The sequence below is a fragment of the Onychomys torridus genome, chromosome 8 (genome assembly GCF_903995425.1).
Source record: "Onychomys torridus chromosome 8, mOncTor1.1, whole genome shotgun sequence".
NCBI classification, from domain to species: domain Eukaryota; kingdom Metazoa; phylum Chordata; class Mammalia; order Rodentia; family Cricetidae; genus Onychomys; species Onychomys torridus.
The window spans coordinates 32,741,657-32,756,680 of NC_050450.1; the positions used below are offsets into that span (position 1 = coordinate 32,741,657).

A 15,024-nucleotide genomic window follows, 5' to 3' on the forward strand; every position below is an offset into this window, starting at 1 on the left:
AAGATAATGAGCCAGGTGTGATGGTGCTTACCTTTAATCCCAGAACTCAGGAGGCAGAGGCAGGTAGATTTCTGTGGGTTTGAAGCCAGCCTGGTTTACAGAGTGAGTTCCAGGACAGCCAGAGCTGAGACTGTCTCAAAAAATTCAGCAGATAAAATGTCTCACTACACAAGCCTGATCACCTGAGTTTGAGCCCCCAACTCATAGTGGAAGGAAAAAAGCCAGCTCTCAAAACCTGTCCTCTGACCTTCACACATGCTAATGCACACACACACACACACACACACACACACACACACACGAAATAAATAGTGTCAGATAGCTGGGTCCTAGGATTCTTTCAACTTTATGATTCTCCATTTGGAGATGTTTTTACCCAAAAATAGAATGGACCTCCTATAGTCCTATTAGCTGACAGTGTGGAAGAGAAAGGGGAAGGTCAATATTTAGGAGGCAGAGGAAGTGTGATTTGGTTAATTGGACAACGGGTTGACTTTCTCTGTCCTGTTTTCCTGTCTCTTCCTTTCCTCCTCCCCTTCCTCCTACTTCTCCATATAGATGTATCATCAGAAGCTGACCATCTCCTGGTTTGCCGTGGTTCTTCTGGCATCTCCACTCATGGCCATATGGGAGCTGGAGAAAGATGGTAAGCAAGCAGTCTTTCCTTGTTTTCTATGGAGCTCCAGGATCTAAGCCTGAACTCAAGACAGCTGCTGGGAAAAGTGACTGAAGCAGACAGCCACGCATGGAGTTTCCCCAGGGAAGATGCAGGGTTATCCTCTCTTCTTCCATCTCTGGGTCTCTGCCTTGTTTGGTTTTCATGTTGAATGACAAGAAAGGAGCTTCAGGTAGACTGTGGTGGCAAAGGGGATATGATCTTTGCCTGTGATACTAGAAAACGACTCTTCCAAACAACTGAGATTGCTGAGTAGAGAGTGAATGTAAAAAGTAGCAGTATTGTCTTCTGCCCTCTGCTGCTCCTCCACAGCACAGTGTCCTCTCAGTGGGCACTGTGGTGGTTTCCCTCTCTCCACTTTGGCATTGACGTTCAGATTGACTTGGGTCAAATCATGGTTCTGCCAGGTATTGATTCTGAAACCTTGACTTAGATGACCTCATGGCCTCAATTTTCTTAGTTGGGTGTCAATATTGACCCTGACCACATGGGCTATTGAATACATTAATGAATACAGAAGACAACGTATGCTAAAATGGGCATAAACATTGGCAATCCCTAATGTTTAAAACAAAGTCTCTGGACTTTTCATTACCCCAGTGGCAATAAGTTTATTAGTATAGTGTTGGCATAGAAAGGAGTTCTCTCTGTCCTTGTACTATCTCATGCTTAGCAAATGTCCATCAACTCAGTCCTCAGGCGTACCTAACAGAATCTCAAATGTTTCATGAAATCCAACATAATAATGTTGGTAATTTCTGCTCTTATAGCTATACTGTCTCAGTTAGGGTTTCTACTGCTGTGAAGAGAAACCATGACCACAGCAGCACTTATGAAGGAAAGCATTTAATTGGGGTGGCTCACTTACAGTACAGAGGTTCAGTCCATTATCATTATGTTGGGACACGGCGGTATGCAGGCAGACGTGGCACTGGAGAAGTAGCTGAGAGTCCTACATCTTGATCTACAGGTAACAAGTGACACACTTCCTCTTCCTCCAACAAAGCCACACCTCCTAGTAGTGCCAGTCCCTTTGGGGGCCACTTGCTTTCAAACCTCCACATATACTATAGTAATATTTAATCTTTATTGAACATAGAACCTCATTTAACTTTACAACACTCTATAAAGTAAGAGTATTCCATTTTACAAATTTTGAAAACCGAGGCTCAAGAGATTAAGTAACTTGCCCATAAAGGGTGGAACAGGACTTGACCCCACTTCAGTCTCAGTTCAGAGCCTGTGTGTTTAGGTGCTAGAAGATTTTACAAAGAGAGCAAGAAGCAACTGTTTCCTGTGCTAATAAAGAGGAAATGAACATAAATTAAAATGAAAAGATTTCTTGGTTGATGATTAGAAATAATATTTTGACAGTGCAATATCAAAATTGGCACCTAAAAAAATTGAGGTCAGTTTTCATTCCGAAGAATCATAGGAGCTAGAAAATGACTTAGCAGGTAAAGGTGCTTGCTGCCAAGTCTGATGACCTGAAATTGATCACATGATAGAAGAGGACCGATCACTCTAAACTGCCCTCTACCCTCTGATCTCCAGACACGAGCTGTGGCATATATATATACACACACACACACACACACAGACACACACACACACACACACACACACGCGCGCGGAAGAATTAAATGCTATCTTAAAAATAATAATTTCAAGAAGTCTGTCTACCCACCCCAATAGAATTTTGGATCCTTTCCTAAGTCAAGCTGTTGCCACAGCCAGCTCTACAACCTAGGGATTTTTAGAGTATAGGAAGGAACTGAGGCCCTGGCAAGGTTAACTCCTTCTTCGCTTCTGTCCTGGTAAACCACAGAAGTTTCAGAAAATCAATGTGAGAAACACAGAGAAGGCTTGTCACAGTGATGGCCTATAGCCACGGACAACTAAGCCCTGCTTCCAATATCCCCAGGATATCTTTTCCTGCCCTCGGGCCAAGGTCTTCTGGGGTTTCTGAGTCCATGTTCTAACAGGAAAATAGCCTGCAGAGCTGTTCAGTTGCCCGGAGGACAAAGAGAACCCAGAGGAAGCCAAAGGTTCCTGTGGTTTGGTGTCAGCTCAAGCTAAAGATTTCCAAAGAGTTTGGCCTGGAGTGATTTTTACCTCTTATCTTTGCTTCCCATTCAGCAGTTACAAATCCCACTGATGTAAAGTGAGAGCTTTGCATTTCACAATGCCTTCTCTTTGAATGCCAGTCACAAAGCCACCATTCTCGGAGCACTTAAGGGATCTGTCTTAAGCTTGCATACCAATTAGTTTATATGTCACCTCCTAAAGAAAGCCCTGTTTTATTTTCATTTTTAAAATAATGACATCAGAGCCAGGCATGGTGGTTCATGCCTGTAATCCCTGAACTTGGTAGGTCAAGGCGAGAAGATTGAGGCCAGCCTGAGCTACAAAGTGAAATTCTCTAAAGTGAGATGAGGACAGTAAGCTTAAAGCAGCTCCTTGTCCCTTCCCACACCCAAGGCTTTTTTAAGGCCTTTGGCTGGTTCTGATCCATAGCTACGCCATTCCAAAATCCCAGCTCTTTCCAGACTTCATCAGACATCAAGGTAATCTGGAAGACTTACCAAATGGGCCACTGGGGCCATCCCAGCATTTCTGACTCAGCAACTGGGAACTCACATTGTGGATGAGTTTCCTGCTGATGCAGATGATGGAGGTTAGAAGACCTGCCAGGCTTTGAGGACCACTGCATTAGGTTATTCTCTCGATTAATAATTGATATGTGGGTGACCAGATAAATGAAGCTTTAATGGGACATTCTCCAGAATACCTTATGGACCTCTTCCTGGGGGCTCAGTTAGAAACTGGCATTAGAAATCCGTTGCCTAGCACAGGAGGCTAACGATCTGAACTACAGTATTTGTCACACTTCACACTTGATGGGACCTTGCTTAGCTCCTTGGCATCAGTACCTTCCTTCAAAAAATGAGGAAACTCTCATCTACTTATTCATACTCATGTAAATTAGCTTTAAGAAAAGGCAGTTAATGACAATCTCCATTGATGACCTTCATGCAGAAGGGACTAAAATCGTAAACCTTCCTGGATAATTTGTAAGAGTTTTTCAGTGTATTTGCCTGGCTCTTTGGTCTGTGGATGGTGATGATGATGATGATGATGATGAGGAGGAGGAGGAGGAGGAGGAGGAGGAGGAGGAGGAGGGAGAGCAGGAGGAGGAGGCCAGCACAGAGCTATGTTACAGTTTCTGAGCTGAGGTCTACATTTTTATCCATCTCCCAGCTACAAGCATAGACAGACACTATTGTTCCTATCATTTTGCAAGAACTCTGAGGCCCCTGATGGTTCAGTCTCTTACTCTAAATCCCCTTTCCAATTAGAAGAGACAGAAGTTCCTGCTCTGTCTTCCTCCATACCTATATTTGAAGCTGCTGTGTTACTCTGCTCAGCACTACACTGGGCCATATTCCCTGTGAACTATAACTGGAAGTTTATTCCCACACCCAACCCCCACCTCCATTTCCACATCTCTGACAACGAATCTTGTACTGTTTGCATGGTTCTTGTTTCAAGGTTTTCCCTATGTGCCTGCTAATCAGAGAGTAATTATTATAGGCCAACTGCCAGTTAATGACTTGGTGGCAGCTATAAAATCGTTTCTCTGTTTTTGCGACCTTGAGTCTAGACAGGGCTCCATGCCCTAAGGCCATCTCAGCAAGCATTTGCAAAACTCTTGTGAGCCATGATGTGCCCAGGCAATAGGACTTCCAAGACAGTAAATGAAACCTAGTTGCAGAGTTCAGGAAGCTCACCATCCAGGTCTTCACTGCTGGTCCTCTCCAGTTTATGTTGTAGAGGTGGACTGGTCACTTGATGCCCCTGGAGAAAGAGTGGTCCTCACCTGTGACACGCCTGAAGAAGATGATATCACCTGGACCTCCGACCAGAGCAGTGAAGTTGTCGGCTCCGGAAAAACCCTGACCGTCCAAGTCAAAGAGTTTTCGGATGCTGGCCAATACACCTGCCATAAAGGAGGCGAGACCCTGAGCCATTCACTCCTGCTGCTTCACAAGAGGGAAGATGGAATTTGGTCCACTGATATCTTAAAGGACCAAAAAGGTAATTCCATCCTCCGGGATATTATCTTTTCTTCTACTTCTCCTTTAAAAAAAAAAAAAAAAAAAAGTGTGTGTGTGTGTGTCTGTGTGTGTCTGTGTGTGTATGGTGTGTGTACAGGTATATATGTGTGTGGAGGCCAAAGGACAACCTTGGGTATTATCCTCAGAAATGCTTCCCATCTCCTTTGAGACAAGAACTCTCATTGGCCCATAGCTCCCCAATAAGCTGGACTGGCTGACCAGTAGTGACACCCAGATATCTTCCTGTCTCTGCCTCCCCAGCTCTGAGATTACAAATATATGACATCACTCCTGGCATTTTTCCCTAATTAGGGACTGAACTTGGCTCCTTGTGCGTGTAGGACAATTTTATCAACTTCACTATCTTTGGAGCCCATTTGTCCCTCCCAAGAAATAGAAACATTAAAAATTTGAAAAGGCAGGACATATTTAGTGCAGTAAATGATTAAACATAAGTCCTGGAATCTCCATTTTCCTTGGCTTTCCTGGAATTCTTGGGCTATTGGCCATTAATATCTAATATTGAGAGAGTTTAGTTGTCTTTCTGAAAGCATGTTCTCAAGTTTTCTTTGAATAACATCAATGTTATTGGATATCTGTTGAAAGTTAGGCAATGGATCCAGTTAATAACTCAGTACTGGGGTGACAACTTGGAAAAATTAGTATTTCTGTCTAATAGGTGTAAAGTAAGTATGTGTGGTACATCACACTCTACAGAAAGAGCATCCTATCCAGATATTACCAATCCGTGCTGAAATACATACCAACACAGCAACCTCTTCCAAGGAAGCTGGTGGAAGAATACCATGTATGGCACATAGATTGGTGGTAGAGTGCTTGCCCAGCATGTGCAAGGCCCTGGGTTTGATCCTTAATACCACAAGAGGAAAAAAGGACTGTGTATAGCTGGGCAAGGTGGTTGGTACCTATTGTCAGCGCTTCAGAGGATAGGAGTTCTAGATCCTTCTATATTGACAGCCCAAGCTACATGAGAACTTGTCTCAAAAATCCCCACCCTTGTACTATTTAGTGGCTTGTGATTCATCCACAATAAAAAAATAAATAAATAAAACACCCTAGTCTTCCTTTATTGAAAGAAAACTCCTAAATATTGGATTTTTTTTTTCTTTTCTAACACAGATCCCAAAAATAAGACCTTCTTGAAATGCGAGGCAGCAAATTACTCCGGACGGTTCACCTGCTGGTGGCTGACGGCAATCAGCACGGACTTGAAGTTCAACCTGAAGAGTAGCAGCAGGTAAGGAAGCTGCTCTGTTTCCTCAACATTTTCCTAGACCTGTTTCACAAAGAAAATACGTCAAAACTGTCCGTGGCTTATCAGGGAATAGTACGGGGACAGCAAAGTCGAAGCTATATGTTTTTTACCTTCCCTCTGCTTGCTGAAGGAAGTGACATGGAGCTTTAAGCTGGTCCTCCAAGAACAGTTCTCTGGTGAGTGTGAATTCACTCATCCAATTTGCCTGGCAGCGCTTCATTAAGGCTCACAGCACCATGGGGAGAAATTAAAAAGAACTCATAGCTACAAATAACTTGCCAAAACTCTACTGTGAGCCAAAAACAGAAACAAGTGCTCTAGGGCCTCACTCTTGGAAACCCTGACGCAGATTCCAGAACCCTCTGAGGCCTTCTGAAATTTTCCTAGGGCCTTTTCAACTTCTTTCTGCCCTACCAACACCACTATTCTCAAGTTCAGTTTGTTCAACACACTTGGGCCTTCCTTCAGGAACCGTTCCCAGGGCTGCAGAGACGGCGTGTCAGGCTGCTCCGGAACTGTCTTCAGTTCTCAGCTGACTCCCTGAGCCACGAGGAGGGCAGTGGGATAAACACCTTGGCTCTACTACTGTTGAAATAAGTAAACTGGGGACTCAATTTCTCATCTTTAGCATGAATTTGCTATGACTTAGAACATAACTAGGGAAAATCATGGTTTGGAGTGACATCAGAGTCCTTGCTGCTCATATGAGAATGAGAATTTTCTGAGCTAGTAAAGGTGGCGCCTAAGTAGACCCATGTACATTGCAGGATGTCTACCTATGGTAACATGCCAGACCTCTATGTGCTTAAAAAAAATTAGACACACATAATAAATTTTCTTGCTAGAGAAATTCTTGCATATGTTCATGATGTCACTGCTGCATGGATAAGGGACACTGAGATATTTTTGCATAATTAGCAAAGAAATACTCAAATAGAGCATTAACATGCATTTATTGAAAAGAATAACCCAACTTATATGTTCTGCTTAGAGAACTCTCCACAATACTTTCAGAGAAGAAAAACGATGGTTACAAAATCATATGTATATAATTTTCTTGTTTTTTTAAGTCATGCTAATATGTAGATAAAAATACATATGTGTATATATGTATGTATATGATTATCTTGAATATTCATTGGAAAACTCTAGAAAGCTGTAAATAATATCTATATTTGGGACTCAGATTTGAATTCAAATGGGAAGAGATACATATATTTTCTTTTTTTTTTTTTTTTTTTTTTTTAGCTGAGGATCGAACCCAGGGCCTTGTGCTTGCTAGGCAAGTACTCTACCACTGAGCTACATCCCCAACCCCATATATTTTCCTTATAAATATTTGTCATGTTCTTTATAATTTGCACCTACTGATCTTATGAGTGATACAGAGACAAATTAAATTTTTTTCAATAAAGGGATTTAAGCAGGTTCTCTTTCATTAAATCATTTCCAGATTCATTTAGGCCAGAGATTTAAGTTTTAGTCTCTTACAACTAAGCTTCCTCTGCTGGAAAGGGCTGGGGTTTGTTTAAGCCCAGAGGATAAACCTAACCAGCTACGTGGCAGACAGACTATAGTCACCAGTCACTTGCTCTCTGATAACACAGAACAATTTTTGTCTTGGCCATCAGTTCTTCTGAGTCCCGAGCAGTGACATGTGGAGCAGCATCTCTGTCTGCAGAGAAGGTCACAGTGGACCAAAGGGACTATAAGAAGTACTCGGTAGCATGCCAGGAGGACATCACTTGCCCAACTGCCGAGGAGACCTTGCCCATTGAACTGGTGATGGAGGCCCAGCACAAATACAAATATGAGAACTACAGCACCGGCTTCTTCATCAGGGATATCAGTGAGTTTTGTGTGGGAGCACGTGCCTGGAAAGTAAAGACCCTTGGGAAGCAAAGATGCTGTTTGCCACATGTTCATGAACCCCTGGGGTATAGGACTTACGTGCAGTCTTTTTTCTTCTGTACCTCCTGAAAAGCGTGGTGTAGACATTATGGTATGCATTTTGCAGAGGAGGAAACTGAGAGATTAAGCCACCTTTCCCCAGATCTCCAATCTCACAGCTGGCGGTCCAGATCCTGATGTCCCTCATGTAGCAGGCATTTTATGATGTGTCTAATCTGCTACCCAGGTTGATGAATGATGAATCTGAGAGTTCCTGGAGCAGATCATCCATACTGAGAGCAGCACTTCCCTACCAACTGTAGTTTTCCCAACTCATTTTTCTCTAGCATCCACATACATATGTGTAGCTATAAATGCCCTTGGACATCTACTTCTAAATTGACAGAGCATTTGGCCTCGTTTCTTTTACCACATATTCATGGGATGAATATCGGATCATGCCGATAGAATGTGATGGGATCAGAGAATTTGATGCAGAATTTTCAGAAAGTCTGTACTTGGTGGGGGTAGGTCTTGTTCACAGGAGATGGCCAGGGGGGTACCCTCTGAGGAGATGACATTTGGCAGAGACCTGAAGCAAAGATGTTGGGTGTATTATTATTACATTATTATTATTCATAGTATTAACAATACTAATGAAGGGCATTTGTGAAAGGGTCTACCAAGAACAATATAGTCATTGTGTGGAATAGAGCTAGGCTTCGTAAATGGGAGTATACTCTAGAGATGTCTCCATCTAGAAGAAAGTGCCATTGAAGATCATGATAGTCACTGTATCCTCAGAGTCCAGTGGTGGCACCTAATGGATTACAAATCTTGAATCAGCTACATGCTTAATACAAAGAGAGGGATCAAGCCCAGAGAGGGTGTCCGTGACTGCAGAGCCCAGATACTAGTCTTTATTAAGTAGAATGACTCACCCATCAGGGCCTGCCAGTCTGTGCAGTGGAGAAAGGGTTCAAGGACATAGGATGCAGCCAATAATGATGACTTCCTCACATGGGAGAAGCATCCTCAGTTGAGGTGCCTCACGGGTTCTGCCCAGGTGCTCAGAGAAGTGAAGGAGCTGTAGAGACTAGAAGGTGGAAGGACCAGTCATCCAAGATCAGAAGTCTAGACCCTGGCTCCAAAGCCCGGCAGGATAACAAAGGATGTTTGCCCTCTTCTGCAGTCAAACCGGACCCGCCCAAGAACCTGCAGGTGAAGCCTTTGAAGAACTCTCAGGTGGAGGTATCCTGGGAGTACCCTGATTCCTGGAGCACTCCCCATTCCTACTTCTCCCTCAAGTTCTCTGTTCAGGTCCATGGCAAGAAAGGAAAGGTAAGGCGGAGTGCAAGCACAGTGTATCCAAGTTGGATTTATGCAGCTCCTGTTGGGGACAATGTAAAGATCCTAACAACCAGGCGCTTGCTACAGGACTAGAACTGTACTACGGGCTCTCTGTGTATGTCACACACAACCCACACAAAGACCCAAAGGCAGCAAGTATTACTGTCACCTCTCCATAGAGGTCAGTGACACCCAGAGAGGCTATGACTTGTCCAAGTTCACCCAGCTAGAGCAGCAACAGAACCAGGACACAGCATCAGTCAGCTGGAGGCAAAGATTGTGACTCCAGTCACCCCACTTCCTCCAGGACAGTTAACCTTCAAACCTCAACTAAAATTGTTGATGATCTCGAGACCTGGGTTCCAGGAGCCTAAAATGATTGTTTCAACTGAGTGAATATAATAAATGCTAGAACACTGGTGCTGTGTCTCACCCAATAAGGATAATCCATCCTTGTATAATAAATATAATAAATAAATGATTTCACAAAGCAAGGTGCCCGCACTCATACAGACTAACACAGTAGCTTTCCAGCCCCCTGACCCTAACATGATGGTCACTCTTGCAAGGTTTTGGGGACAGCTTTACAGAGCCTTTAAAATCACAAATCAAAGACGTTTTTCCTACATATCATTTAGAATGTGGTAACAATTCAGCTTAAATCACTCTCCAAAAGCAGGAACAGAAAAAGTGGTTATTTTGAAACAGATTTTTAACTGTTACCAAAATCTTGTTAAATTTTAACCCTGTGTGTACGTACTTAACATACATATCTTAACTAGGTAATGTTGAGCACTTTCTACTTACTACAAGCTTTCTTGGCATCTTTACATAAATACTGTATTTACCTGCTTGCACTTCTTTGAGGCAGGCGTTAACTTGGGCCTCATTCATAAATAAGGAGAGACACAGGGAGCCAAAGACATTTTTCTGAAGCACCACAGCTGTTTAGTGGCACTAATTTGAGGTCACATTTGTAAGCTGACAGGCACAGGGGAGGGCATCTCTGGATAGCCAGAGAACAGCTAAGGAAGGGTGGTCTGAGTCCCACCATTATCAGCCTCATACTGGAGTCATTGCCCGTGGGGCCTTAGGACAAGGCTACTATTCAGAGACAGAAAGTGGAGCAAGCCATTTCTGTTGGAGCTTACTAAATAGAAAAGTGAGGCCCAGGAGATGGACGAGTCAGTGAGGTGCTGCAGGAAGACCTGGATTCTAGCTCCCAGAAATTATGTAAAAGCTGAATGTAATGCCTATAACACCGGCATTGGGGCACAGTGGGAGTAACACACACACACACACACACACACACACACACACACACACACACAGAGACAGAGACAGAGACAGAGACAGAGACAGAGAGAGTCTGTGTTTACAGCTTCTGCCAGCAGGTGGTGCAAGGGTAGCATCCTAACACAGCACTGTGTTTAAGGAGGTCATGTTCTGCAGAAACATGTCAGCCTGCCTTGTTTTGTCTAAAGCCCTTATGCCTTCCTCTCCTTTGCAGAAAAATGAGTCCCTCATCGTAGACAAGCCCTCTGCCCAAATCCGATGCTACAAAGGTGCAGAGGTCCGCGTGCGAGCTCAGGATCACTACTACAATTCATCATGGAGCGAATGGGTATCTGTGCCCTGCCGTTAGGTGAGAATCCCAGCCACACCTGCGCACTCTGTGGTCCTGGTGGAGGTCCTGGGGGCAGGGGCTTGTCAGAGTGAGGGATGGAATTACTGGCATAGAGATACCAGAGTCAGAAACACGTCTGTCCACTACCAGGTATTAATTTGATGTCTATGTTAGTTCAGTCACTGTCCTGGGCCCAGGGATATTGTAGTAAAGGAAACAGGCATGGGTCCTACCCTTGTATGGGGAAAGACAAGGAAGACCGGATGGGGAGAAAACCAGGAGTCAGAGTCAGGAGGACTTGGAAGTAGACAGAAGGTGGAACCTTGTCCTAGGGGTTCTGGGGAACCACTGAACTGTTTTTAATAGGGGAATGGCCCGATCTGATGCCCTTTAAAGAAAAAATCTCTCAAGAGAGTCCTCAGCAAGCATGAGACCAGCTGAAGTCTGAGCCCTGTAAGGAAGGGCACATGGAAACCCCAAGACCCAATGGCTGGGGAGAATGTGTGCTGAGAAACAGGAGGCTACACTTTGAGGCTACACTTCTGGCTAACACAGACTTACCTTTACAGGGTCCAATCCCAGGATGCAACCTTGGAAGAAAAAAATAATAAGTGGAAGACATTAGCACAGAAAAGTTTAAACTCATGATGGAAGAGACCCCCAAAGCTATTTTCTACTTGGTTGGCTTTTTCCAGTTTTTTAGCTTCATACTGACACCTCTGCTATATTTCTACATTTAAATGTTAAATGCCCACTGAGAATGAGGTAATTTATGTGTAGATATTTTAACACTGTACTTGGCCTTATGCTATTTAAATATTTAAGTAATTTATGTATTTATTAATTTATTTCTGTATTTAACATTTGTATACCAAGATGTATTGAATATTTCATGTTTTCATGGGCTGATCCACAGAGACCAGGACCTGTTATGTGAAGTGTGAACTTGTTATCTTTTTCAACAACTTTTCAACCAAGGCTGCCCAGGTCCATTGGCTTTTGTGGCAACCAGTAAGAACATAATATTCTGACACAAGCAGTGTTAGATATTTGTGACCAGTAAATACACAGAGAGTATTTAGAGACATGGAGATGTTATGAAGGAGACGCTGAAGAAATTAGTTCCACCATCAATGAAGAGTTCCTAGCAGTGAAATCGGGACCACCTGTGCTTCCATTAAACATCGGGTACCTAAATTTAAAAGAATTTTCAAATCCAGGTTTGGGGATGTAGCTCAGATGGTAAAGTGCTTGCCTAGCATTCACAAAGCCCTGGGTTTGGTCCCCAGCATTTTATAAACTAAGCATGGTGGTACATACCTTAATCCTAGCACTAGGGAGATAGAGGCAGAAAAGTCAGAAGTTCAACATTATTGTCAGCTATATGACAAGTTCAAGGCCAGTTAGGACTACATGATATACTATATCAAGAAGACAGGAAGGAGAGAGGAGGTAGGGAGAGTGAGCTGGTTACCTACAGATGTGGAATAGAGATATCCTGGGTATCTTGAAGCAAAGAAGCTCTTGGCATCTGAGAGGAGACAGAAGTGTAGTTCTGACTAAAGGACACCAAATCCAGAGTGGTGGATCAGTCATCAAATGGATGCAGAGAAAACTGCAGAATCAGTCTCTTTAGCCTGAGTGAATCTAAGATGCAGCTATGACCAGATGGGATCCATCATGTCATGAAGATACTACTGATGCATAATGACCATGCTTCTTGTGGTGATTGCCTTTGTTATTTATTTATTTATGCCTTGTGAGACCAAACGAATAAAAACTCTTCTTTGCAGTCATGGTTTTCTACTTTCTCAGCTGACTTAGGCATTCCATTTCCAAGCCTATTTAAGTGCACCCCTACCCCCGGCCCCATGATCTAAGATCATCTCCTCCTTGAAATGATTTCATTTCCAATTGTGCAGAGTCGCTCTTTCCTTTTATAGTATTTCCAGAATTGGCGCCTTGCTGAGCTCAGGGAAGGTCCCTGCAGGCTTCCCAGCAGAGCCTCTACCAGGACATAAAATGGTACTGTGTCCTCTTTAGGGGTTTGCTGCTCCATCATCAGTCCTGAAATAATACTCTGATTTTGCCTTATCTTAGTTTCCTTTATATATTGCTGTGATAAACCACCACAACCAAAAACAATTCAGGGAGGAAAGGGTTTATTGTGAAGGGAAGTCAGGGTAGGAACTCAAGATAGGAACAGAAACAGAGGTCGTGAAGGAGCACTGATTACTGGCTTGCTCTTCCTGGCTTGCTCAGTTTGCTTTCTCATACAACTACCTGCCTAGGCACCTGTCCATAGTAGCCTGGGCCCTCCACATCAACAGTCAAACAAACAAACAAACAAAATGTCCCCACAGGCTTGTGCTGTGGATGCTGTGGATGCTGTGAATGTGCTGCTCTGATTGATTGATAATAAAATGCTGATTGGCCGGTAGCCAGGCAGGAAGTATAGGTGGGACATGAGAAGAGAATTCTGGAAACAGGAAGGCTGAGTCAGGAGACGCTGCCAGCTGCCGCCATGAGTAGCAACATGTAAGATACTGGTAAGCCACAAGCCATGTGGCAAGATATAGAATTATAAAAATGGGTTAATTTAAGATATAAGAACAGATAGCAAGAATACAGTCATACAGTTTATAAGTAATATACGTCTCTGTGTGTTTACTTGGGTCTGAGCAAGTAGGACTGGCGGAAACTCCAGCTACAGGCTTGCCAATGTGACCGAGACCTTTTTTTTTCCTAATGAAGTTATTTTATAGCCTGGCTGCAGTTTCCCCTCCCTCCTCTCCTCCCAGTCTCTACTTCCCACCCCACCCCCATTCCCACTGTCCAATCCACTCCTCCTCCATTTCTGTTTAGGACAGGGCAGGTCTCCCATGAGTATCAACAAAACATGGCATATCAAGTTGCAGTAAGACTAAGTACCTCCCCATGTATTAAAGCTGGGCAAGGTGACCCAGTATGAGGAATAGGGTCCCCAAAGCCAGCAGACAGCTCCTGTTCCCAACTGTCAGGAGTCCCACAAGAGAACCAAGCTATGTAACTGTAACACATATGCAGAGTGCCTAGGTCAGTCCCATGTAGGTTCTCTGGTTGTCGGTTCAGTCTCTGTGAGTCCCTATGAGTTTAGGTTAGTTGATTCTGTGAGTTTTCTTGTGGTGTTCCCCTTGCCCATATCCTCTCCAGCATGAGCTGTCACTTGTATTTTTGATCTTAGTCTTTCTAACAGGTGTAAGATGGAATCTCAGAGTTGTCTTGATTCGCATTTTCTTGGTGGCTTAGGATGTTGAACATCTTAAGTGTTTCTTGGCCAGGGATGTTTTCTTAGCTGAGGGTCCCTCTTCTCAGATGACTCTAGCAAGGTGGCAAAAAGACTAACCAACTCATCCCTACACCATGAAATAAAACTCTAAATGAGATGAATGAGCCTTAACCATCTCATTTCCCCATGCCATCTATTCAGCTCCGCTCCAGTATTTATTGAGGATCTGTATAATGTTAGCCCTTAGTGCTCGGGGTTTCCAATGAACCTCATGTTGTTTTCCCCTTGGAGTGCCCATTTCTGGCATTATTTATAAAACAAGGCCGAAAATGTTTAATCCCATTGAGTGCTGAGATGCTCACTGTGTATGATGTCCCAGGATTTCGACAGACTAAAGAGAAAAGAGAAGTCAGCTTTCTTTAAATCATGGGCAGGGCCTATCAAGTTCCCCTAGTGGCTCCTATGGGAAAAGTAAGTGGTAAACTCATCAAGAATGGCTATCAACTCCCTGCTGTTCTGAAAACCCAGCTGTGCACATCCGGGCTTCTTTGCAACGGCAGGGTGGTTTTTGGTAGAGTTATTTGCTTAGAGTCCTGGTTGTGTTTTCTAGAAGGGTGGGAGTTTCTGCCATCCTATTCAAGCCATTGAAGCACAACATCCTGTTATGAGCCCACACTTGACAGCGGGGGACTGCTTCTAACACCTGTTGATCTTCCCACGAGGTCTTTCATCTAGTGACACCAAAACTTTTAGTAGGAACTAAATGAACAATGATAGATAAAAAAAAAAAAAATCACATTTTATAAGCACAGAGACCTA

General features: G+C 43.5%; 1 protein-coding gene across 2 annotated transcripts; it reads left to right on the forward strand.

Annotated features, from left to right (window-relative positions):
- Positions 1-558: 558 nt before the first annotated feature.
- Positions 559-10,955, forward strand: Il12b (interleukin 12B). Of its 2 annotated transcripts, XM_036194844.1 has the most exons (7): positions 559-646; positions 4,499-4,774; positions 5,935-6,052; positions 7,702-7,919; positions 9,153-9,317; positions 10,551-10,561; positions 10,821-10,955. In XM_036194844.1, the coding sequence occupies exons 1-7, from the start codon at positions 559-561 to the stop codon at positions 10,953-10,955; spliced, it is 1,011 nt and encodes a 336-aa protein (XP_036050737.1). The 2 variants fall into 2 exon arrangements, with proteins under 2 accessions (XP_036050737.1, XP_036050738.1); XM_036194845.1 differs by lacking the exon at positions 10,551-10,561 and having other exon boundaries at positions 9,153-9,301.
- The last annotated feature ends 4,069 nt before the right edge of the window (positions 10,956-15,024 follow it).

Excerpts from the sequence above, each read along its gene's own strand:
- Il12b (XM_036194844.1), top strand. The coding sequence starts at position 559 with ATGTATCATCAGAAGCTGACCATCTCCTGGTTTGCCGTGGTTCTTCTG. Across the intron at positions 4,775-5,934 it reads TATCTTAAAGGACCAAAAAG|ATCCCAAAAATAAGACCTTC; the intron begins GTAATTCCATCC and ends TTTCTAACACAG. Across the intron at positions 7,920-9,152 it reads CTTCTTCATCAGGGATATCA|TCAAACCGGACCCGCCCAAG; the intron begins GTGAGTTTTGTG and ends CCTCTTCTGCAG.